We start from the raw sequence: 26,411 nt of genomic DNA, 5'->3' as shown, positions 1-26,411 counted from the left end.
TTGTTCACATTAAATACTGCCACTGTCCTGTCTTAGCTCTGATTGTCATCAGAACAAGACAGTCTCATTCTTCGTGTTTCCTGTTGTACAAAGGCCTTAAATTTTTAGGGTATTTGCTAAATAACAGTATGGATAATCATTCTTATCTTAAGATGCTCCTATCCTTGGAATTTTTCCTTTCTGCCAGCTATTTTTCCTCTAGTCATTAATTTTATTTATTATGTGGCTGTTGACAGTGACACAGATTTTTCAGATACATAAAAAATTTTAAAAGGCTTTTCTTACTAAATGCCATGTGGTATAAATCAAACTTTTTTCAGAGTTGACATGAAGTAACAATGCAAAGATAAATACACTGTTGGGGTTTTACTCAATTTTGTAAGGACTTAAATTATTTGTTTCAGTGAACATACTTTAATATTTCAGTTATTTATGTAAAAATATATAAGTATCTTCAAATACTTATGACCTGAACTGAAACTAAAGCAGTGTTATAGCTTTATCTTTTATGGTTTCCAAGCTACAAAAACATTTGTAATTTCTGTATTGGAAATTTCTATGCATGTGAAATGTCACCTGTCATCTACTGCCATTAACAGAATAATGAAGTGCTCTTTAATGCTCACCAAACTTGGAAATACATCAGGTGATGTACATGTACTAGAAATTGCTTTCATTAGCTCCCATTACAGGGTCATTTTGGAGAGAGTTTTGACGTGGGTATCCTTTGAGATTGATCAAGAGTGTTAATGTTGTGTGTTTCTTACAAAATTAATTTTTACTAGGTAACTAATTTATAGGAATAATTCAACATTTCAAGATGTATTTGGAAAGTAAGAAATAATTATAGACAATGGAACTTCATTGGTAGTGTGCTGGTATAAAGCACTTCCTAGTAACCCTGGTGGGAATGAGATTGTCTGCTTAGTTTCCTTAATTGCCTTGGAGTATTGCTCAGTGCAGAGCACACTACAAGTTCACAGATTTTGATGTCACAATTTATTTATTAGCATTCCCTACAGCTGTGAGAGCATATTTAATGTTTTACTCTGAAAACAAAAAATGACATGCTGTAGTCTTGGTTTCCAGATGACTGATCAGAAGTAATTTAGAATCTCCATCACTGTGGAACTGTCCCCAGAACCCCATAATGTGAGAAGTAAGAGAATTATTAAAAAGAGGTAAAGAATTGCAGGGCCTTACCTTTCCTGATCTACAAGTCTAACTTGCAGGTATAGCCTGCTGGGTTTTGGGTTTGTTTTAAGTTCAGTTAACTGCCAGTGTAATTGTAATACAGAAAAACCAGCTCATCTTGCCTAGTTTTTTTTAACTAAAACCGTTTAATAAGCAAAATAGGATTGAATAAAAATGATAGTCACATTTTAGAAGTTTTTTTGGACAGCAGATGTTAAAATCTGAGATTTTGATAGTGATAAACATTTTATGTATTCTTGTATATTGTAAAGGTCTTCAAAGCAGTGTACCCAAGTCTTAAGGATGAGAAGTACTTGCAGAATGCAGTAATCAGAGAAGTTGTTTTCACAGCCCAAATCATTAAGCACCGTTTAATGTCAAAACGTGAGGAGTACAGTGATGATCCTGAGAGAAAATCCAAATCCCAATCTTCAATGGATTGTTTTTCTGATTATCTTGAAAAACTGGTTGTTGAAAAAAACATGGAACCATTTGTCAGTGGAAATGAGGTTTACATACCTCTTGCAACAATCTTTTCTTTTCCCAAAGTGAATCGACTTTGTGGTACCTTTGAGAAGTTATGCAAGCTTATTGCTGGCAAGGTCACACTGAGCAGTGATGGTTCTGCTGTGATGTTCAATATTGAACATGAAAATGAAGATAATTAGATCACAGATTTCTCACACAAAGTTCAGTTGAAGTAATGAAAGTGTTTATTTTAGAAGCTGTCAAATTGTATGTTCTGTATGCAAACTAGACCACAAAATCTTTTCTAACCTTCCATCAGTGGTACTTATCTGTAAGCACCTCTCATTGAGTAAACGTGTGCTTCTGACAAGGGTAACAGTAACTCATAGGGTTCTCAAGTAGAGTATAAGGGGCTAAAAGGAAATAATTATTTCCCAAGAAGAAAATTAGGTATTTCTGTTTGCTTTCTATTGCTTCATTGTAGCTATCATTACTAGGTTATTTCTGGTAGTCTCTTGTTAACTTCAAAGATAGTTTGTTTTACCATCTACTGTGTTCTGCTGAATAATATGAGTCAGACATAAGTTTTGGGCAAGTTTTTTCTTAATTTCTACAAAATTTATTAGATACCTTTTCCAAGAAGAGTACACACTCTGCCTCAATGAAAACCAAATGTTGTTCCAGCTGAATTGAAATATGAAACTGGCATCTTTGTTCTGTTTTTGAAAAAAATTAAAAAATTTAAAGAACTGCAGTAATTGTGAATGCTAACCTGCCTCTGGTGTTCCTGAATTTTTTCTGTTTTTTCAGATGTTCAAAACTGTAAAATCCAAATAGAGTAGATGGAAAAAATTTAACAAGAACAAAACCCCACAACACAACCAAAAATCCCATCCAACACTAACATCAAGAAAAGAGTGCAGTATCCTGAATATAAGGGAAATAATGTGGATATCTATTGTTTGGTTATGGTCAGACTAGTTGAACAGAACACTTCTGATCAGTGTTCTGAATTAAAAATTTTCCTTCTAGATTAGAAGAAGAATGGGATCTAAATGACACATTTTCCTGATAATACAGATGTCACTTGTGATAACACAGAAGCAGAAAAAAGTGAAGCATTTAAAAAAGAAGTCCTTAACTGGAAGTGGAACTGGACTCAAACTTCCAGTTAAGTTTGTAATTTTTTGCATTTAAAAAAAGAGACAATTGTTTAGGAACAGATTCCAAGCTGAAGACATGAGTTTATTGAGTGTCTGAGAGATTTGTATTTAAATACAGTTTAAAAAACACATAATCCACCAGTACATCCCAAACAGTTTACAACATGGAAGTCTCTAGTATTTATATAACATAGTTTACAAAAAAGAAAATACAGCACCTAAATGTGAAGGTTATGTTCCACTTACATGATGCACGATTAGATTATCACTTCATGAAGAGTTGTAAGTCAAGTCAGAAGAATAAATTACTAAGATACAGTTTTATGAAAAGCTGGATTTCTATGTCAACTTCCCTATTATTTAAAAGATATGCTCAGGCAAGAAAATACTGTTTCTAGTAAACAAATTATCTATGACCATTAGCTGTGTTGTTTAACATAAAATGCAATGGGCCGTCGAAATTCCTTTGAGAATTACATAAGTAGCTGTACAGTGTTTTTTAAAAGTTTGTTTTCCTCAAACTTCATGTAGTTTTCCTAGTAAATGCAAGTAAACTACCATTTAAGTACTACTAGTTTTAGTGGATTTGTAAACAAGTATAGCAGGGTCAAAGAGTACTGAAAGCAAAGAATGGAATCAAATTTCTGACATCTTTTGCCTGCAATGGGATTTTTTTGGTATGAATTATTATATAACAGGAAAGGAGACTATATAATGTTCTGAGAGAGAGTTGTATATCAGCAGTTGACTAGTTTCTGTTTAAAATTCCTGTGGAGACCAGAAACTGATAATACCACACTTGAATTATGAGCAGCTAAAATAGAATCTTTGTATTAATTCTTTTACCTAATTAGACACTCTAAAGAGATTATAATTAACAGTAGAAATAAAAGTATGCAAGTACCAAAACAGAGAAATAGCTCATATTCATCATATTCAATAACAGCATTCTGTCTTCAAAAGCTGAAATTTTGTTAAAAATACAAATAAAAATTTAATAATTCTACTATGATTTCTGGGGGAAAAAAAAAAGTCTGCTTTTCCTAATTTAACCTATTAAATATGGCCTACTTTTACATCAGTATAAAAGGTGTCAAACATCACTCCAAGCAAAATTTGAAGCATTCTGAGCTTTCAAAAGTGGCCACACTATTTTTACTTATTCCAGGCCTTAACTGATAAACAGTACCACTAAATGTAAAAAAAATTAAGTCATTTGCAGTTTACAATTAATTACACCTATTTGTTACCCAACATATCCCTTTAAAAATTGATTCTTTCATATTCTCAATGAAAATTTTAAGAGTTCTTTCTTGCCTTTCAGGCAAATCACTACTTGTGCAAATTTAAATACAGTACATTGACCTAATGTAACAGTGGACAGATAGCAAAAGAAGAAGTGTTCAACAAAGTTGCACACTAAGACTTTTTCAGTGTGCAGAGTATGTCTACAATAAAGTGCTTCTCTTAACAAGTTATATTAATAATAGTATAGATGTTTACCTAGTTTTAAAGCTTAAATTCCTTAGTAAATAGTTTAATTTCCCTGTACACCCCCAATCCCGCAAGGCACATTCAAAACACAAGCAAAGCACTGACTGTGAAGGATTAAACTACAATTTAAAAAATGAAGTGGTAGTAAACTACTGACTAGGTTTGTAAACAGTACCATCCTATTGCATGTCAATGTCCATGCATTGTCGAAGTGAGTTTCTGTGGGAGCAGCTGCTGAACTCCAGATTGAACCATCAAGGCAACTTTCTTGATAAAACACTACTGTGCCCTAGTGTTTTGATGTGGAATCCCACTTTTTTCATAAAAAAAAAAAAAAGTCACATTTGATGCATTTAAACCTGTAGCCTTAATTTACAGTTAACACAACTGATTAGTGGCTGGTTTAGATCTTAGGTCTAGATGTATTTAGTTTTGGGGTGATTTTTTAAATGTACATGACATTCACCTCTTCTGTTGAACCTTACAATGAAGTTGTGCTCAGTACTCTTAAGATAAGGTTTTGGTTATGTTAAAACATAGCTGGCCTGTTTTTTGGAGGGCCTAACTTTGACCTGATAAAAACTTGACTTGGTAGGAGTAATTAGCTTCTGTAAAACTAAAATGGCATGTAGGATCAAATTCAGTAATTACTTTTTCAGGTTCTTTTAAGACCAGCTTTTAAAAGTGTCTTTAGAAACATCGTTACAAACAAAGTCCATCACCACAACTGATCTCTTTATATAAAATACTGAAATGGGACATGCTTCCACAGATGTTTCATAGAAATTGAGTAATTCCACTAACATCAGAGCTTACAAAAACGGTCTAAGTGCTCTCACAAGGTACACATAGCTAAACATTGCCTTCATACCACTGAAGACGATGCTCTATGAGCAAGAGGCATTCCACTGTTTTTCAGAAAAAGATCACATTGAGTTCATTTTGTCTTTCTCAGCTCTTGCAACAGAGCAAACAATACCAGAAGTATCAACACCAGAGCTCCAAGTTTTCCTCATTTGTCATTCCAGTTTAGCGTTTTATCACCACCTGCTCATATGCTCCAGATCCTACTCTGAAAGTGTGAAAAAAGTTAGTTAAATGTCAATTTAAATAGAAGATAGATAGCAAGTACCACGTATCAGCAAGTGTATTGTTTAAACAACCCAACCAACAGCCCTCCCAAAAAAACCCCAACAAAACCTCTTCAACCAAACAGCAAATACCAAACCAGCTAAATGTGAAGGGTAAAAACCATTCGTCATGATTACCATGCCAGGGAGTCACCTACAGTTTAATGCACTAAATAGATTTTGTTGTACTACAGTCAAAATGAAGAAAAAGTAATTTTACTAAATAAGAATTTACTATTGGACTTAACTAGAATTTCTTAAAAGTCACATTTAAGGTACCCATGCCCACAGCTACATCATAAGCAGCTAATACTCTTTATATACATTTATACATAAACACATCAGTGTGTCTAAAAAACCCAGAAGATGATTGTCATTTTACATTAAGATACAAGAAAAACTTTCTCAGTCTTTTGTTCACTCTGAATTGTAAACAAAACTGTCACGTCGCACATGACAGCCCATAGTGCGTAGTTTTACACAGCAAATTATAGTACTATGTAAAAAATAGGCAGTAAGGCAAGCTCTGCCTTAGTACAGTATTGTGCCTGGACTGTTTTAGCAGCTGCACTAGGACAGATCTCTGTGTGCTACAAGAGCCTGCTCTGTACCCATTCATGTGATTCTACACAGGTATTGGTGTGCCCAGTTTGCAGACGAGCCAAGGAATCACCTTCTAACCATTAGTATTACATACACATATAAAATGCAATTATTTTATGACTTTCAATATATTATCAACTGCCTTTTCAATATATTATCTACTGCCTTTATACCTAAGTTCATAGTAATTGCAGATATACTGAGGCTATTCTGATTTCTTCAGCTAAAAATGTAGAGTTACATTGGTCTGCAGAAACAGAGCATATTCTTTCCTGGCTTTCATGCTTTCTCATCTGAAGATGAACACATTCAGGTCAAATCATATGAAGAAGGTTTAGAGAAGAAAAAAAGGTCTCTGGTTCTAAACAAGAAGATAATCTGAAGCAGATTATCGAAAGAATTTAGAGCTGAAATAGTTGGAAGATGAACAAACCATTGAAATAAATAATATAACAAATGGAAACAGGATTTGTGAGAAAAACTATACTGAAGAAAATTAACCTTGTTATCAGGAAGGTGTAACAGTTTGATACTGTAAAGGCAGATGTGTAAAACAATTAACATTTTCTTCCCACTTCAGAAGAACGTAATAAAGCTGTAGAGCTCCCATTTGAAGCTGGTGGCTGTTTCTTATGTCCATACTGAAACTTGTATCTGAAAATCTTGGAACTGAGACTCTTCAGGAACTCTGAAAGTTCCAATTCTTATGGCTGACACATCAGTTCTGTTTTGGAACTAATCTATGTGTCCTATTTTAAAAACTGACAGTCTAGCCCTTTTGGTGCTTTTAAATGATACAGAATAGAAAGATACAAAGGATAAGAATATAGATACAGAATAATTGCTGCGTAAGATGCATTTTTATTTCATATTGCCTAAGGATTAGTTGTTCAGGATACATACCTGTTAGGTAGATGGTGGCTTCCAAAAGAAGTGCTTCCACCAGGGCCCACAAATAATCTTAAACCTTCTTCTAAAAGGCAAATGAATTAAAATATGTTAGCTTTCTTTAATTTTGCCCTAGCTAAATCTAAATAATTTTAAATCTACCAGTTTTGTAGCTGATACTTTCAGATGCAAATACTTCAGGTAATGAAGAACCAACTCCTACATGGTGTAGGTTGGAGGAAATGCCTCTGTCATAGATTTGCACCTGCTATTTTAGGCTTAAAGTTGTGATCTGGGAAAGCTCCCTGTGTCATGAACAGGTATTTTCAGTTTCTGGTAGATAAGATGAAGTAGAAAATGTAGCACAGTCCTTATGAATACAAACAACAGGGACTGTGAAGAGAGTGGAGGACCTTTTCCTAAGATCCATAATGTAAATCAATTTTCCATAAGCTTCCTTATTTATCTCCGTACCTTCTGCACTTGAGTCTAAACTGAAGTCTTGACTCTGGAGTATTTTTTCAACTATATCATCAGCATCAACTCTGGTAGCATCAACCCTCTTCAGCTGTGACTCCACAGAATCTTGCTTTACAGGATGTCTGCAAAATAAATATATTTAGAGCTCTTAGATGTGATAAAGTAATTTACTTTTGCTAGATAAGGCTTTCAAATTAAGTGTACCTGCATTGTTTTTCTGGTGGTGCATCTTCAGTGGATGTATCAATATCAGCTTCAGTTACTTTTGGCTCAGTCTCTTCACATGCCTCTAGAATACTTCCAGTTCCTGTTGAGGTACTTCCTACTGAGGTACTCCCCACTGAGGTGTTTCTCCTGTGGCAGAGTTCAGACAGACTGGATGATCTAGAGTGACATGTGCTATATCCTGTTGGGAAAATGCAGGAGAGATGGATTAGGTATGTTCTTGACAGGCCAGGTCCATCCTGAAAACTGAATTTGTGTTTTTCTTCTTATAAGGGGACTTTCAAAAGCCCTAAGAATGTACGTGCATACGTCAACTAGACACTGACTTCAGGTTTTTTATCCTTGCACCTGCCATTTTCTTTTTGTTTTAAGTAACTCCTGTTTATATCAGAAAAATCAGAATGACAAATATCATCTCCTTCAGCTTTTAGAGCTAAGTCTCCATTTTTTACTCATGGAAGAGGTAAAAATCTCATTCAGATATGTTAATTGGAGGGAACAAAGGCAAAAAGTTGTCTTGCTTCTTGAAGAGATAAGAAGAATTCGGTAAATTTTAAGAGGGAAAAAGTGTTACCTTTGCCACACCTGAAACTTCTAGGAAAAAGCTTTCAATCCAAACCCTCTTTAAAACATAAAGTAAACTTATTTTCCACTGTCCAAGCCTGGAAAGAAAAATAATCCCCAACAATTCATAACAAAATTGTGAACAGCTACCTGACAGTTTTGATTGCTGACTTGCATAGCTTGATGTTCTGGAATGTCCACATGCACCAAGTTCATCTGGGACTGAGGCACTCTTTGATGAGGCACCTGCAACATGTGCATATCAGACACTGTTCCTAAAGCCAACCTTATTGCTACTTCGCCTGTAATCTTGATTAAATTCAAAAGTCATTTCCCAGAGGGATTAGAGACTTGACACTGATTTTCTACAAACCTTTTGGAGATTCAAATGCTGCAAAAATACCATGCATGTTAGTGAATATGCATTCTTTAAAAAATAAAAATCATAATATATATCTGAGCAAAATAGAGAGTACCATTGGGTTAGACAGATCTGTATGAAATGTAGTTGTAGATGTGTCTAGTGTCAGTACTGAAGAGATGACCATCTTTCTCCAGTATCATAGTAGAATGCTGGGCCAGATGTTTTGTCTGAAAAGCTAACCTGCTTAAAAACCAGCTGTGTTTGAAGCAGAAACTCATGAGCCATGTAAGAAGGTTCCTTTGCAGCCAACTGTCATCTTTGAAGTATTGTGAACATCTTGGAACTATGAGGCCAGTTATAAAAGCATTGAAAAATTAAGAACATTATTCTATACCTGCTATACCCAGATGTGCTACTTGTAAGTTTTCTCCACCTTTCCTGTCTTCATGCAAAGACTCCGATTCTCCAGCAATGGCTATAGATGTTGCTGTGGAAGGAGGCCTGTAAGAAAAAGCTAGTTAAGATTTGCTGTACTTCTGTTGTAATCCCTCCAAAATGATCAGCACATAGTTTTCCTTTCAAATATGTTGACATACTTCATACTCTGCATTAAGTTACCAGACCTACAGTTCTTTTCTGGAAACATGCTGCCTAGTCCCCCATTAAGGAAAAGGAAAAAAAAAGAAGCTTTTGCTGTTGAGCTTAAGGACATTTTACAGAATCAATCTGCTGAGGCTTCTGAGGATACTGGGAAAGGCTTTTCCTTTTACGATGATTGGTAGAGTGGTATGTCTTTAATTTGAAGTTGTTTCTTATTTTTTTAAAGTGTATGAATCACAGAACAGTTTATGTACTAAGAATATATGTCATTCAGAACTTCAGCACATGAAAAGGTGGTAAGTCTCCATGTATTGTCCTCTAAATTTTACCTTCTACAAAATCAAAAAGCATCATGTATGATATAGTTTAAAATTTAGTTCAATATTGAAAGCTTTTAATAAAGCTCAAGTGCTTGTTTGAGTTAATACCAAGACTCAAAGAGATATCTTATTAAATTAATAAAGCTCTTTGTTTGTGTTTTGCTAGTGCAAAAGAAACTAATTAGAAAATTACTAAGTACAAGTAATCTCTTTGAAGCAAATACAACCAAAATACATTTCAAGATGTTACCTACAGGTTTTTTTTAATGGTTTGTTATTTTCTGCTTTGGGAACAGACTGTTGGTCTGCATGCAAATGGGTATTTGTTGACATTTTTAGATTTGACATAGTCAATAAGTGAGTCACTGTCTTCATGTAAAGTAACACAGCCCCTCTTAGGTTATGTTTGAAAGTAAAGAGAGAAAGAAAAAAGCACTTCTAGAAATACAGTGCCAGTGTGACTTAATTGCCTAACATACATTTGAAAGCAAGAACTGGTTTCAGGGATGTCATCCCAGATCAAACACCAAGCCTTCTAGGATTCTTCATTAAATATGTAGTTGATGCCAGATTGTGAAACTGTTTTAAGGTTTATTTTTCCCTCTACAAAGGACATCTGGAATAGATAAATTTTTTGTTCTGTTTGTGTTGAAAGTTTATGTTCCAGGAAATGGTTATATCACCAGTTTGGAAGAAAATGCCAAGTCTGAATAATTTGAGCAAGCGGTTTTTTCCTAGGAATCCAGACAGCTATTTAGGTACTTATTTCAGCTCCTTCAGTACTAGGCAGTATAAAACAAATACATTGCTTCGTTAGTATCTAAGACTAATGATTAGTTGCCTTTGAGGAATTGTTTATCAGTTCCAGTGATGTATTTATTAGTAGGTCTGATTCTAAAGTAAATCTATTGAAGTTGTTCTGAAGTAAAAGAGATGTTAATTAACTAGGGATACAGCAAAGTTTTGCCCCATCAGACGAATTCAGATAATACTCACTCGCTATTTATTCAGTAAGCACGAGATGAGATTCTACAGTGTTCAGTGTTCTATTCTTCTCATTAAATGTTAGTAGAAGAGAAAATAAAGGACATTTAGTGGTGCAAGGGGACATTGAAGAGTTCTGTGGTGAATCACCTAAGCTAGACTGGTACAAAACCACAGCACAACTATTACACTTCCTTAAGTACTGATTAAGGACAACAAGGCCAAAGGATCCTGGCTTTCTGCCCTTCAGATGGTTACCTCTTGCATCTTTTGCTAAGCTGCATCATGTCTTTGCTCAGTAAATATTTGTAAGTGCTTTCTCTTGTACTATGTCATATTACACTTCTGTTGTTTGTTGGGGGTTTTTTTGCAAATGAATATTTCAAAATTGTCTGAGACTTGTGAATAAAAGGTATAGCAGCACATTTTCCAGACACAAGTATTAGTCAGATCACCCCATAGCAAGTATTTATATAAGGCTGCTGCAGGAACAGTTTCCCTGAAGTGGGGGGGTTTGTTCACATTACAGATATACAGATGAGTATTCTGTGCTTGATACTAAGTACTTAACAGTAAGAACTATGACACTTCTACTGGCAGTTTTACCATGTTAGTCATTATTCAGCTACCATTCCATTTTTTGTGGCTTTTTTTTTATACTGTTTGCAGATTAGAAAGATATAAAAACTCAAATTAGAAGTGTAATTATCAACATGGAATGTATGATTAAAACACCATCCTGCAGAGATTTTTTACAAACTTACGTTTTAAAGCACGGGTCTCCAGACATCAGCTGCATGTTGATCAAAACCTACAAATTAAGAAAACAAAATCCACCATAAGAAAAAAAAAAACTGTCTGTGACACATACATGGTCATGTAAGTAAGTTATATTTGCCACAAATATTATATTTAAGGAAAATAAAATGCCATCATCACACATGCAAATAAATACAGGCAAAAAACGACATATTTTTTCTTAGGCATACAAACAACACAAAATACCATTTAAAGTAACATAGTTACACAGACAAGATTTTGAAAAAGACATATATATCAAGGAGAATCTTAGAATTATTAATAATTAAGATGGCTTCAAGGGAAAAACAGAACCAAGAAACCTAAAACCTGATTGAGCAAACAGAAGGTTGTTTAGAGAGCGGGTGCTGAAGTATGTTCTTTGCTGAGGGTGTTCAGCAAACTGCTGCCTCTCAGGACGGGCTGTGCTAACATCAAAGACAGCAAAAACACACAGGGTAAATAAGCCATAGGACTCAGTGCATTGAAGGCTTGTTAGGCAGGTCAAAGCCATCAATTAATTACAAGTGTTCTGACAGTCTGTGACTGTCAGATCAGAAAATCCATGCACAGACTGTATACTGTGGAAAATTAACCCCAGTGTCTCAGTAGAAAAAGAATTTTTTTTAATTACCTGACAATCTCAACGGATTTTTTTCAGCTTTATGACGCTTATTCAGTTTTTTTAACTCCCTGGACTAAGGGAAGAGAATGTCAGAGTGGGTGTCCTGCAAGAATTCTCCCCAACTGTTACCATGATTGCTATCAAATAGAAAACAGGAAAATCCCAGGAGTCATGGAGGTATTGAAGGTGACTTGTACATAAATAAGCGAATTAATAGATTCACTCTCGTAAAGATGCACAGAAGGTTGTCCAGTCTCGAAGATACCATATATTAACTTCTTCATTTTTCAGCTCCCCTTAGACTAGGAACACCTTTTAAAAGCTTTTCTTTTACAGCTATCCAGCTCCATTTCAAAGATAGGACAAATTCTATTTTTGACTGCGTAGATTTTAATGATTGTCTCTAAACAACACTTTTGGGTTTACTTCAAATAGCTTTCCTTCCAGAAAGATGTTCAGCAAATAAGTTTTAAATTTCATTAAGTGCTTAATAATAGCACTTGTTCTCTGCTTTATTGCTTTAGGTATGATAAAGGAAAGAAATTACTTTGAGAATGGAGTTGTCTTGTCTTGTATTTTTGGTATCATAACCTTCCAGTAAACAGCGACGAGTGGTATTTCCTGATCCAGCAAACTCTGCTAGATTTAGATCTGCAAATCCCAGCTGTTAAGAGAAAATGACAATTAGTAGTAAGCATTTAGCTAAATGAAGGTACTTGCTAATTACATATTGAGTACCACTCAATAGCAGTTTCTTTCAAATATGTATGAGATGCCCATTAAAGGGAATGAACCGAGGCAAAAAGCAGAAAACAAATCTAGAGTTTGAAATTTAGCATAGTTCTATTTTCAGTTAAAAATTTAAAGTGCCAAGAGAGAAAAAGAATGAGGAGAGTTTTCTTTACTTTTTAATGTAAAAGTTTACTTTTGCTAATCCTTTCCACATACCAGCTCAAAAGAAAAAAGTTTTGGTGGTATAATATTGTTATATACTTATTAAACACACTGATTGAAAGTTCCATCAATGCTGTATCACTGCACATTATGAAGTCATGGGTATTAAGTACTATTCTAGAATTACTTTAAAAGGGCATAAAATGACAAGAAAGAAAAGCTTATCTGTTGGCAAAATTAGCTACATCTCAATTTACCTTTGCATATGCCTTTCCTCCTTTTAATTCCTAGGAAGAAAAAAAGGACATACCATGAAGCCATTAAATATACTGACTCAGGATTTTTCTTTGGGTTTTTTTTAGAAAAGCAGGTATTAATCTTTATTTTAAAATATCTCCCCACACATTTGCTAGATTATGCTGTCATCATTTAGACCTTAATATTCATAATGCCTTTGGAGCAGGCCAACAAGACACTGTTGTCTTGGAGAGAGGAATGGCATGTGCCTGATGCCAGCTGGCACTGGGCTCTTACAAGGTCTAGTCCCAAAGGTAGAATGTGCTGCATGCAAAATTCTGGTACTTAGCACAGTTCAAGGCTTCTAAGCTTACTGCTGCTTGCTGGAAGTGTCAATCAAGAGCTAACTTTATAAACACTGAAGAGAAATTCCTTTGCTGCCCTGCTGGAAAAAGAGTTTTCTGCAATAAAAACATAAAATCCCGAAAACTTAAAGTAAGTAATACCCCAAAGTAAAGTAAGTAATAAGATTACTACAAAATTTTGAGTAAAGGAATACCTGTGTGTATTACCTGCCATGTGATTGCAGCTAAAATTTGCTTTATGAAGTTTATCACACATTCAAAAATAAAAACAAGACAAAGGAAGAATGAGCAAGGAAGGAGAAGAGGAGGGGAAAAAGCTGCTTACCTTCCGTACAGACACCCTGCAAGTGCAGGTATCCAAAATCCCTGTTGTGGCACTGGCACTGATCTTACACATAAAGAAGAACTTTTTCTTCCAGCGGACACAATTTGCCTGTACAACTTCCCTGCAAGTAGAGAGCATATGCTCAGTGTTACTTGCACATACATTCAGAAGCATACACTGCACTAAGCTCAAGAACAAACACTGGTTCCACTCTTTGTAGAGTGGCCACTTCATGCAAATTCTGGTCCAAGGCCAGAATAATAATCGCCCATTCTGCTCTTAACAGTACAGCATGACTAAAGCTGTTTCAAACCTTGAACACAGTATTAGACCTCCAGAAGAATTCAACAGTCATATCTTTTTGCAAATGAATGCAAGTGTAGTTTCTGCAGTTTGCCTCAGGAGAGTGAAGTCTTCCTGAACACCAGCTCCCGGGCACTGTCTCCCAGGCTGCTGAGCTTTGCAATGCTCAAGATAGCATCTTTGACAAGTAGTTTTTCAGTTCAGAGGAAAGGAGCATCACACAAGCAACACTACATAAATTTGGGGCCTGGAAAAGTAGAAAGGAGATGATGTGCAATAACCAGACACAAAGTAATGCACTTGGGGCAAACGAGAATTGCAGTTACATACTGTGAGCTTGCCATTTGAGAGCAAAATAAGCTGACACATCTGAAGGGATCTGTTTCTCACAGGAGGATAACAATCTGACAGTATGGTGCAGTGAGAAAAAGGCAGGATGTAGGATGCTTTCAGTTATGAATGTCATTTTATAAGGCTCAGACAGAACACATTCTGTTTGGGTAACTCTGACCAAGAACAGATTCCAAAAAGAACAGGCATAGGGAGGACAACTAGAAAACCCCTGTATACAATGTATATAATAATAATACACTGGTGATTCAAATACTTGAGAGACCAAATAACTCTTAAGTCAAATGAGAACTGGTTAAGACCAAAATAAAGCATAATTAAACATCCATTTTAAACTGAAAATTAGAAGGCCTCAAACTACAGAGCAAGTTTCTTTAACAGCTTTCAAAGAAGAGCAGATGCATAAAAAGTCTTTACTGTATTTTATGACAAGGTTGGCCAGTTTGCCACTAACGGGGCATAAGGACTGTGATTCTGAGGACTTGCCTCAATAATCAAAAATTCTTTACTAACCCCATGTTTCTAAACTCTAAACTTGGAACTGTGAAGAAACTGATAATTTCTTCTATCAGTCTAACCACTGAAGTACCATCTTCACATATAAAAGTATTTCTCCTTTTCTCCCTTCCATTTTCCTAATACATACATTCCTATGTTTTATACTAACTTCTGACAGCAACTTATTAGTGAAGAAGCAGTTTGAAGTCTTTAGCAGATAGAATCCTATGGTTCTGCAGAAGCTGGAGTCAGAATTCATCACATGTACAGAAAAGTGAAGAATTACAGGGCACTCATAAAAGTTCTCTTTGCTGTGCTGTGAGACTGCCAGCTCCAGGGCTCACTGGCACTATGACTTCCTAAGGTGGGAATAAATCAGCCAGCCTAAAATGAGTCAGTGTAATGACCACAACAGACTAACAGATTCTGAGATACAGCACTGAGTCACATTCAAGCATGTGACCTCAAAGGAACACACTCTATAAACACCATGATCTATTCTTTATCTGGAATGTTTTACATTGCAGACTTTCCTGTACTGGGGGGAAAAAGAATCCCATCCTGCTGTTATGTGAGTTATTTAAATACAAAAAAGAACCAGAATTAAAAAAACGCAACTTACACATTGTTACATCTCTAATGAAACAGGCTCAGACAAGAAGACATCACATAAAATACAACCTTAAAAGGGATAATTGAAAACTGGTAACATTTGTGACACATATAAAACAGTGCCACTAAACTGCAAGAGTTCACTTGTCATCCAAAAAGATCAGAAAATCCTTTCTCATTACATCTGTTTGTTACAGAAGTAGGACAGCAGTCATCATCATCTTTCCCACCCTTTCCTTGTCACCCAGGACACCACTGGCTATACCAATAACAGCATCACTTCTGCTGCTATTCATCATTCCGCTATGTTCTTGTAGTGTTTTTGCTTCTGTAACATTTCCAGTAGTAATAATGATACTTTTTTCCACTGAAGAAGTGTTTTTGTAAACTCATAAAGTCAAAGTGATTGCCAAAATCTTTGTACTACTCAGTATAATAGTTCAAGTTGTTTCTGCTTATCAGAACAGCCTTCTCTCTCTACAGCAGTCAAAGCAGCTTCACATTCTACAGCTCCAGTGTTCCAGACATCACTCACATTGTAGCAAAAGATAATGCAGTGAATATTAAACACATTTTTGCTTGTAAATGCAAGATAAATATAAGTAACGTCTGCTTGAGAAACGTAAGCAATCTTAAAACCTTTAAGGATTTTGAATTTATTTCAACATGCCAATACTCCTATATGCATATAATGATTCAAGTAAGGGAGATAGCACAAAACCACTCTGCTTTCAATAGACTCTGTCCAGTCATACCACAGGTCAGGATTTGCAAACAAGAAGTAGAAGTGGCAATAAAAAAGTTTCAGTTGTGGATGCTGATGGTCTAATTTTTCTAAAAATAAAATCAAATCAGGAATTCTGCTTCCTTCTCATAAGGATGTCAGAAAAAAGTGTCATTAGTTTGCTTCACTGGCAATCACAAGACACTTGAAAAATTTGTACACAATTAAAAAACAGAAAACAAAATCCCAAACAAACAAAAAAATTAACCAACTGCCCCTATTCCCACAAAACAGTTCTTCTAATTCTACTATATAAAAGAAAAAATTGGTGTAATTTAATTCAGGAATTTTTTTAGTAGAGAGGAGTATCATCTAGCTATTCCTATCATGCTGAAAAAAAGGTCAAATAATCAAAACATTTAACTTCAACAGTAACATCTAAGTTTCTAAGACTGTGAGACTTAACTAAGTGCAAGGCCGTTAGAAAATAAACAGCTGTATTGATTGGCTGCTATGGAAATGAACCCAGATAACTCCTGGCAGCTGTGCCGGTGCTGCAGGCACACTGGGGAGAGAGAGCTTTCCGTTCTGAGTCACTTTCCTATGACTGAGTGTGGTCACTTTACCACATGCAAAGCAAAACCAGTTGTTTTCTTAATCAAAATGTATCTTAGTTACCAAGATGCACTGGAATACAAAGTAGGCTGTAGTGCTTTGGTGTAATTGAAGAAATGCTGTCAATAGTATGTAACCAAGAATACATTCAATAAACACATATTCTAGGATAAAATTACTCCAAAGTATAGATGTTACTATCACTGTTTTTTCTTTAGAGTGACAATTTCACATTGACTTAATTTCAAATGCAAATTTTAAGCTGTAAACAAGTCCTTAGTTTTGGATGTTTTATATACTGTACACAACTGCCACTTAAAATGTTGAATAAAAGTATTGGATTTTTCTTCTGACACAACAGAGAAAAAAGTAAACTCAAATTATAGACAATAAGTCCTAATCCAGTCACCTCCTCATCCTAAATTGTTAACAAGTGATGGACTTGTTCATCAGATTGTTTGTTCATTTTCACATGGATAAAATCTTTGAATAGTGGCTTGGTCCAGCAAATAGCTACAAACACAAAAAATAATAGTTTTAAGGACCTTCAGTGTCATGGGGAAAATCCCTTCTTGCTATATGGAAAAGCTTTAGCATGAGAGGCTCTGAAATAAAGAAGCCAAAACTTTTTGTCGACATTTACCAAAAGACTGTGTTCCTTTAATCAGAAAATTTACTCAAGTTTTTATTTGGGTTCTACACAGCCTGTTAGGATCTTTAGCCATATGGGGATGATTATGTTAAACTCCTTGTGTTTGTAGTGCAATTATTTTAGATTTATTGGTCACCAAAGAAACAATAAATTGGGATAATTTGTTTTAAGATGCCATTCAGTTTTTATATCAGACTATATTCACATGAAAATACTTCCAGAGCTATTTGTGGATTCAATTGGGTCCCTACACTTCTTTATGTCAAGGAAAGTGGTGTTTGCTAATGTGTCTTAGAGCATGTGAACGGAACGTGAGTTATCTATTCACTATAAATACTGTGAAAAAAATAGTTTTTTCACTACATGAGGTAAATGAGAATATTATTATTATCTTTTAAAGCTGGTAATTTGATGAGTCACCTAAGTTTCGCTTGTTTATTTTAAAAGATCTCTCATGTCGATAAGATGGCCCGAGAGAGGCTGCAGCAGCTGCCCTCAGACACAAGCAGCAGCAGCAGCGAGGTGAGAGGTGTTCCCGGGAAGCCCCGCTGGGATCCCAGCACTCACAGGGACTCAGAGCCAGCCTGCACCCAGGGCCTTCCCCAGCCTCGGGCTGAGCACGACAGGGGTGCTGGACACATGCACGGGTAGAGAGAGACCCGTGTATGGCTCCCAGGCTGTCCCAGCCGTTCAGTGCAGCTCCATCCTGAGTGCATCTGCTCCAGGTGCTGGCAGCACAGGGATCTCTGACTGCCGGGGCCACCCCAGGGGCTGGCATTCGCTGTAACCCATCTGGAATCTCCAGGTGCTGGCACCCAGGTGCTGCAGGGCAGCTGCTGGCACAGTGGAAACACAGGGCCCTGTGACCCACAGTCCCACTCCCATGGCACAAGGTGCTCCCTCTGGCCTCCTTTTCTGGAAGCCCTTTGACACTCTTGATTCCAGTTGCTGGCACTCAGACACCCCGCCCCACAATGCACACACAAACAGAGAGCCCTTCCCCAGGAAAGAGTCACAATGTACTTCAACAGGAAGATACAGCAGACATTACTAATTAGATTAGACAAACATACCAACCAGCAAACTATTTACATCCAACTGGTCCTTTATCCCCTTAACTCACTATTTTCCCCCACACTTGTTCCTCCTCACACTCATCCTTTCCTCCACCTTTAGTTCCTCCCCAAACTGTCCCATGTTAAGCCTCTTCCCTTGTGTCCCATAATATGTCTCATAGGCAGCAACCCCCCTCAGTCCAAAACATGCTTTAGTTTTAGTTCAACATGATGGGTTTCCTGCCTGGACAATGGGGCTAAGGGTCTCCTGGGACAGCCCTGGGAGGGAGTTCCCTTGTCCAAGCCCATAATTTCAGTTCCCGACCTGCCTGTGTGTCCCTGGGCTTGTATGGATGGGCTTTGATGGGCTGATGATTCTTGTGACAGGACTGGGAATAGCTGGAGCTGGGTATTATTTTAGGCCCTCCACCCTCCCCTGCCTTTGCTGACTGCACTCATTTGTGGATGTGCAAATGTACTTCTATCACCTAAAGCTTCCTTTAATCAATCACTTTCTGAATAAAGTTAATACAGGTATCACTGTCCTTTTGATAAAAATACAATATTTAGTAGACTAGAGTTACTTTTAGTGTAGTAAATAGTCTGCTGAGATGGGAGCAATATCCCATTCATACAGATACATTAAAAAGAGTGTGTGTGTGTGTATATATATGTATATATATATATATATATAAAGTATCTAACATCTTTCTTCTGCAGAAAACTGGAACACCTAACAGAGGCCAGTGTCATGATCCATGTCATTACAGAGACAGGAATTAAGACACTAACCTACAATCTAACAATGTAACCACACTATCAGTGGATTCAGGTTCAGGGACTTTAAGATTCAACCTTTCCTACGCTATCTTTAGTATTAGGAAGGCATGTTGGGTATAGAGTTCTCATTTATACTACACATTAACACAGAAGGGTTTGGCATGCAGGAGACTTTCCTGCACTCCTCCTACTCAAAATCTACTTCTGTGAAAAATTCACACAGTGCCATAGTTGAGGGAAAGGTACAGGTACCCATACAACAGGGTCCTGCAGCAGTCCTAAACACACTTTAAATTGTTATCCAATAACCAAAATGCTAAATTTAGGCTTCCTATAGGAAAGTGCATCACTTGAAGTGCTCAGAGCATGAGCTCCAAAATATATGCTGTAGCAATAAGCTTATGCAAAGCTTTAATGTATTTCTCCATTCAGGAACAAATTCAGTTTACGTTTCCCTTAATATTGTTTCCCTCGTGCCTGAGGCATATAAGATGGTGCATTTTCTCCAACAAAAACTTTTTTTCCTAACCATTGCTAAAATACCAAACAAAACAAGTAATTTACAAACAGAGCTTCAATGGTTCACAAATTTCAGGACTAAGCAAACAGCTGGCTCTGCAGGAAGAACTCTACTTGTTTACAGTGCACAGCTCCCCAGTTAATTTGCTGTTAGTACATGCAAAATTCGAACAGAGTAATCATTTTCTATTCCACATGTTTTTACTCATACTCATTTACAGGTTACATTTTTAACTAGCAGCATTTCATATCAACAACTTCTTGTATATGTGTAAGTTGATCATGGATGAAAAACTGCTGAGAAAAACTGGCAAATGCAGAGACCTAGAAGGGAATTAGCACTGTGAAGGGTAAACTGCATTAGAAGACTGTAGTCAGCAAGTCAGAGGAAATTGAACATTTGAGACTGCACACACACTGCAGTGTGCTTGGTTTTGGGGCCTTGGCAGAAGACTGATGAACTGAATCAAGTCCGAGAGGTGTGAGTTGAGGGTCTGGAGTCAGGGATGAATTCTTCTCTGATGCAGGAGAATTTGGAAACCTGGGATTTTTACAGTCTGATGATGAAGTGAAGGAAGATCTAATTGCCATCTGTAGCCATCTCTACTAATTTAGAAGATGGAGCCAGACATTTCTTAGTGGGAGACAGAGAAAGGAAAAGAGGCAAAACCAAGGAAAATTCCAGTAAAAGAAGGGAAAAAATGTTCACAATAAAAGTGGTGAACAGCAGGGCAGGTTATCTACAAGAATTGGCATCTCCATTATTGCAGATTTTCTAAAGCTGACAGGACAAAGCTCTGAGCTTCCTGATCCAACTGAAATTAGTCTCACTTTCAGCTGGATTGTGTGAGCTCTAGCATTCCCCTTCACCCTAAATTATTCCATGAACTGATACAGTCCTTAAAGTATGAAGGCAATCAGGTGCTATGGTACTTAAAAATGGCAAGTTTGTGGGAAAGAAATACTGTACTCCATGTACTGTGCTGAGGTCAGAGGAAAAAACAAACCAACAAGCCAGCACCAGCTCTTTCAAACCCAAGAGCCAGTTCTGCACCAGCCAGGCACCTTAAGCATGAAAGCTTTTCCCACTGCCTCTCCCTCTTTAACAGATGTCTGCCATGTATCTCTTAAACTTTTTTTGTGACAAGTTAGCTGTTGATACATCTCTTATCAGTTCTTACAAGTACAGTAACAGAAGTCTCCCAAGACTGAGCCCTTTTTATATCTGCAATAACCAGTTACACCCCATGCAAAGAGCAGACTGAACAAACATTTTCCTCTACTGAATCCCGAAGATGAACCCCTTCAAAACTTCAAATATTATATTCTTTACTTCTTTGATTAATTCTTTGTTTTTTTCTCAACCATATTCTTCAAATCAGTTGACTGAACACATTTTACTGTAACTATTAATGAAAGGAGAAGTAAAAAGAAACTACATGTTGAAAAATATGTACTTTGTGTAGAGAACTTCTTACCTTTTCCTCCCTATAGAGTACAGTGTCTGAGAGCTGCTTAACCAAGTTCCTCTTCACAACTGAGGAAACCTTAAGTGGACATTCAAGAATCTGAAAAAAGCAGCTACAAAATTGCAAGGTAGGATTTTTATCCCACCACCAACATTCTTCGCAGTAGTTGAAAACTTATTTTGTTTGAAGTTCCCCAACTGTAAAATCAGTTACAGCTGAAAAAGCTATTAAAAGTAGCATTATCCAGCTATGAAGACTGTCAGCAGGATTCATACATCATGCAGGAAGATTAGAGTGATAGGGACAGTGATTCCATGTGACAGGTATGCTTTTCTAACAAGTACTGTTATTTAAAAACAGAGAGTTAGGCTGTGTTACTATCAGGAGAGTTTTTCAAATGCAATAGCAGCAATCAGGAAAAGAATGGTAAAGAGACAACTTGGAAGAATCCAGTGAAGCAGAAAACCTACTTGCTGGTGTCACAAAAAATAGGTACAGTTTTAGACAGTTGAGAAGGAGGTGGCCATGCATCACTAGAAGTAAGAAGTACTTATCTGGCAGATAAGAAGTCAATTTCTACAGAAAGCAATTACATGCCCTAGCCTGTGCCTATTAGGAATAAAAATATATTCATGCATGATCTCCCAAGACTTTCTCTCAGGATTCAAGGGTACATAAAACAAAAATCCCCACGTTGCTGAAATCAGTTGGAAAATAAAATGATTTGATGAAAAACTTAAAACTCTTGGCCACCTTGAATCTCTGTCTGTCACATACAGCAATCATAATCAGCTTCTTAGTTTAAAACGTTGTTGTGTAAAAGAAAGAAGATAGAAACATCAGTAGTCTAAATTGTCAGAAATCAGATTTGAAAGGAAGGGGAATATGGCCAAGCTGAAGGCTGCAGTCAGAAGACACCAAGCAAGTCCTTTTCTTGAGTGGGGTGCAGCTGGAAACCAAACTAAAAATGGAACTAGCAGGCTTATAGCTACTGTAGCCTCAGTCGATAGAGCATTGAAAGCACACCCTCAAGAAATCAGATCCTTATTCCCAAAATTTCTTGGATTTCCTCATATTCCATCTGTTCATTTACTGCTGATTGAGCAACAGCTCAGCCTATGAGCCTCAGTTGTCTGCTCTAGGGACCTATTAATTTTTGATTCAGACTGTTAAAATGAGGGCAGTTGCAGAAAGCCTATACTTGTTATATATTTATATCTACATTAGAATGGCCACGGATAAATATGCATAGAATTTAGTCAAGTCTGTATCTTAAAACAGTAATTTGTTTCTGTTCAAAATATTCATAGATGCAATTTCTGCCCTGAAATAATCTTGTGTCCTTTCATGGTGCATTAGCCATTATGTGCACACTATTTTATGACCAGGCAGAATATAGACACACAGTATCCTGGAACCTGCACAAGTGTCATGTATTAATGTATCCAGTTTCAAAGAGAGATATCTAATGTCGTTGGCCAGGGGAAAGGTAGAAACATGCCTTGCCACACAGGAAACCAGGCTTAAGTGATGAAAGCTTCCTAAACAAAAATGAGGTTTGTTAGCATAACTTTGCATACATCCACAGTCTATTTGCTGAAAATCCAGCCTTTATTCTAACATCTAAAACACAATGGTGAAGATCCAGAAGTCATGCTAGGAAGCAATTTCAAAAAGGGGAGGGCAGGAATTACACTGTATGGCTGATTGTCAGTTTGCTGAAACAACCAAACTGAGCCTCCCCCCTTCCAAAACACCCTTCAAGGTTTTTTTTCCCTGGTTTATAGTCAAAGCTTATAACACATTCATTCCTGCCAGAATTCCAGAGTCCTGCTCTTGCAGAAACTCTCCAACAGTTCTTCCAGTTTAAATACTGCTGCCACTTGGCTGGTCAATGTCCTTGGATAAAAAATTGTATTTGGCACTACCAGATTACTTTAAAAGTTGAATATTCTTGTCAGATAATTAAACATTTAGTGTTATAATCCAGAATTTTCTTTTCCTACAGTAAGGATTCTCAGATGTGCATAAGGATGTTTCATATAGAAGTTTTCTAAAAAACTATGTGCAAACACAAAAATGTAAAGTGATGTGTTTGCTATTTACACACCAGCCAGATCACTGTGTACTGCACTATACACACTAGTTTAACCTGGTCACAGAATTTCTGTACATTTCAGGCACACATCTGTGGGAGACAGAAATGTAATTCCAAGTTATGTTTTATTGTGACAAGTCTACAATAACATGGCCCATGTCTCCATAACATATTTCTTTGGTAGCTCTTTCTCATCAAAGATCTGAGAAGTGGAAAAAAACCCTATTTTTCAGTAGCTTGAACTTTTATTAGTCTTCTTTTCATCTCACTTCAGTGATCAGAGGGATAATGAAGGTACCACATTGCTTGTAGGATGAGGACTTGAATCATTCATACAGCATGATCCATAGAGGGCTGACAAGACAATCACTTGCAACTTTTTTCATGACAACTTGCCACATACATACGGGCCCCTATTCCCAGGCAACTGCTGCCCTGGGTTTTTATGTCATTCTTCTCTGTGAGTAGGCTTTGGAAATAAAATGCTAATAATGTTAGGGTGATTTATAGACTAGAGTGCCAGTTTCCTCCTGTATTATAAAATTTTTGGAATGAGTTTGTCTATTACTTTCTCAAACAATAGAATTCTTTTAATATCTTTTATAAAGCTAAAAAGATCAGTACTTTAGGGATATAACTGCTAGCTCACAGCAAAACTAACAAATGCATGCAACTAGAAGACTGTGGCCACCAGAAAGTGTGCAACTGACAAGTTTTGAAATACTACCACTCTGGTGTAAACTTAATTTCTTCCTTATTTGTTCAGCCCTTTGCTGAATCACCACTCTGAAAATTCATCTGTTAATTCTTAAGCCAGGAGCAAAGGCACTCCCTAAACTGGCACTGAAGGATCACTGCAGAAGAATTCTTTAACTCCCTACCAGCATACCCAAACATTCTCAGTCCAGCAGGAATGAGTTACACTCACAGGGACCTTGACATACCAGCATATGTTCCACTGCTGTTAGTTTTTAAGCCATAGCCTCAGAAAAAAAAAAGAAAAGAAAGAATTTCTAAGCTGCAGGTCCAACACATTTTTTTAGATCAGTTTCCTTACACACATTACATCCTACCACACACATTTTACTCTAATAAACCATCCATAAAGATATGAATGTAGGCTTTCAAGTGTCTAATTTCAGCATCATGAATAGGCAAGGCAAAAAAGACTAAGATCACCATAACATGTCAAAACCATCTGCTCAGCTGAAAGCAAGTCCTTGAAAATAGACATCCTGTCCAGAAGATGTATGTCAGCCTGTGGAAATGACTTCAAGGCAATAAGGGCTGGAATAGGACAGTAATGGCACATTAGTGCCTGAATCATGATTGTCATCATCATCATCTATTACTTATGAAGTCGGTCACAAAAAAACGTTGAAGAAAGACATGAAATGAGAACATAGCACAGATGGACTGAGCAATTTCCAACCATACAGAAGAAAAATTTGTCTTCAATTATACATGCTATTATAATGGAATGGTTAAATAAGGAGGTACGAGGCCAAAGTTCTATTTTTACTCCTTCTCCTTAATTAATTTAATTTAAGGAATGAAAAGCAGATAATTTAGAAAGCTCCATAACAGCAGTATTTTAATAAGAAAATAACTGAATATTCATGGATTTGTTACTGTCTTCTCCCAGAATTATATGAGACATTTTCCAGTAAATCTCTTTTGTAATAATATTAAAGTAAAATAATAACTCATACAACAAGAACAAGTGTAATGGGAGGGGAGTCTCCTCCCCAGACCTGAAGCCACAGCACACACCCTTCCTATTGACAAGGTTCTGCCTCTGCCTGGTACTTGGAAAAAATAAATACACTGGCACTCTATTTACCCATTGCTACCCGTGGATCGGGGAGCCACTGTCACGACAGATGACTGCTCCATTACTGAGGCACAACTGAAGGAAAAGAGAGGAAAAAAAAAAAAAGACATCTGCCTTGCTGCACTTGCACTGGCAGAACTGAGCATGAACAAAGTCAGGAACACATGACCTGAGCACTTAGAGGAAAAATTGAAGACTTTCCATGGAACCTAGGTCTCCATGTAAATATCCGCAGAACGAAACATAGCAAGCCAGTGTTCAATAATTAAACAATAAGGTCGCAGAACTCACAGGGGACAGCTCAGACTACATGTGTGGGGACGAGAAAGTCTCTCCCCTGCGGTTACCGATCCGCTCAGCAGCTCCAGCATTATGGCACAAGAGACCCGTTTGTCTGGGACAACCCTCATCATCAATCCAAAGGGATTCCTTTCCTCTGTTACCCGTGTTTAGGAACCTCAGTATTTATTTTATAACGCTACGACTCCAGGCAGCGAGCAGCCACGCAGACGAGGAGTTCCAAGTGCTCCCACATGTGTTCCCTCGCCATTGATGCTGGCAAGGCAGGCGGGACGAGAAGGCGGCCAGGCTGCCCGGTGCCACGCCGTGCCACAGGAGCTTCCCCTTCGGCGAGGGAACGGCGAGCAGCGCGGCCGCAGCCGCCAAGAGCCCCGGGCAGCCCCTGCTCCTTTCCCCGGGTCCCCGCGAACCGGCGGAGCCCCGGGCTCGCCGAGGGAGCCAAGGAGCGGCAGACGGGCTGCGGGGGCGGCCGCGCTTCCCCGGCTCTCGGGGGGACGCGGACTCGAGCGGAGCCCGTGGGACGGGGCGGGGGCGGGCACGGGCAGCCCGGCAGAGCCCGGCTCCCGATCCCGGAGGCACCTACCGGGAGGACTCCCCGCTGAAGCTGCCCCCGTCCAGCAGCCGCACCTTGCAGAACAGGATGCCGTTGACGAAGGGCACGGAGGAAAGCTCGTCCAGTTCCAGCTCCACGCGGAACTTGAACTTCTTCTTCTTCATCATGATGAAGGCCATGAACCAGGCCCTTCCCGGGGGCCGCCCCCACGGCAGCTCCGCTGCGCTCCGGCCACCCCGCTCCGCTGCGCTCCCATGCCCGGGGCGAGGGCGGCACCGCGGGCCGGGCCGGAGCGGCGGGCGCTGCCAGCTCAGCCCCTGCCGGTCG

The 26,411-nt window shown here is 37.7% G+C and overlaps 2 protein-coding genes across 8 annotated transcripts in view; one reads left to right on the top strand and one right to left on the bottom strand.

Annotated features, from left to right (window-relative positions):
- The window catches only part of HENMT1 (HEN methyltransferase 1), a 9,629-nt gene extending 7,213 nt beyond the window's left edge, over positions 1–2,416 (top strand). For all 5 annotated transcript variants that reach the window (XM_088170098.1, XM_088170099.1, XM_088170101.1 and 2 more), the window contains exon 7: positions 1,467–2,416. In XM_088170098.1, the coding sequence (XP_088026224.1) occupies positions 1,467–1,862 (396 nt within the window). In that variant the 3' untranslated portion in view covers positions 1,863–2,416. The remainder of the gene's footprint in view (positions 1–1,466) is intronic.
- EEIG2 (EEIG family member 2) lies at positions 967–26,411 on the bottom strand. Of its 3 annotated transcripts, none has more exons than XM_014885408.2 (11): positions 26,115–26,411; positions 13,722–13,842; positions 13,052–13,081; positions 12,448–12,564; positions 11,242–11,288; positions 8,968–9,074; positions 8,360–8,455; positions 7,625–7,826; positions 7,415–7,542; positions 6,956–7,025; positions 967–5,391 (listed from the first exon to the last, which is right to left on the bottom strand). In XM_014885408.2, exons 1-11 carry the CDS (start codon positions 26,261–26,263, stop codon positions 5,349–5,351), a joined length of 1,110 nt encoding a protein of 369 aa, XP_014740894.1. In that variant the 5' UTR covers positions 26,264–26,411; the 3' UTR covers positions 967–5,348. The 3 variants fall into 3 exon arrangements, with proteins under 3 accessions (XP_014740894.1, XP_088026228.1, XP_088026229.1); XM_088170102.1 differs by having other exon boundaries at positions 967–5,386; positions 26,115–26,382; XM_088170103.1 differs by having other exon boundaries at positions 26,159–26,281.

The sequence above is a fragment of the Sturnus vulgaris genome, chromosome 9 (assembly GCF_052056855.1).
Source record: "Sturnus vulgaris isolate bStuVul1 chromosome 9, bStuVul1.hap1, whole genome shotgun sequence".
In the NCBI taxonomy this organism is placed as follows: domain Eukaryota; kingdom Metazoa; phylum Chordata; class Aves; order Passeriformes; family Sturnidae; genus Sturnus; species Sturnus vulgaris.
Note: the sequence above shows the minus strand (reverse complement) of the source record. Positions and strands in the feature narration are given on the sequence as shown.

Excerpts from the sequence above, each read along its gene's own strand:
- EEIG2 (XM_014885408.2), bottom strand. The coding sequence starts at position 26,263 with ATGGCCTTCATCATGATGAAGAAGAAGAAGTTCAAGTTCCGCGTGGAG. Across the intron at positions 9,075-11,241 it reads GGAGACCCGTGCTTTAAAAC|GCCTCCTTCCACAGCAACAT; the intron begins GTAAGTTTGTAA and ends TTTTTCTTACAG. Across the intron at positions 7,026-7,414 it reads TTTAGACTCAAGTGCAGAAG|AAGAAGGTTTAAGATTATTT; the intron begins GTACGGAGATAA and ends TTTGCCTTTTAG.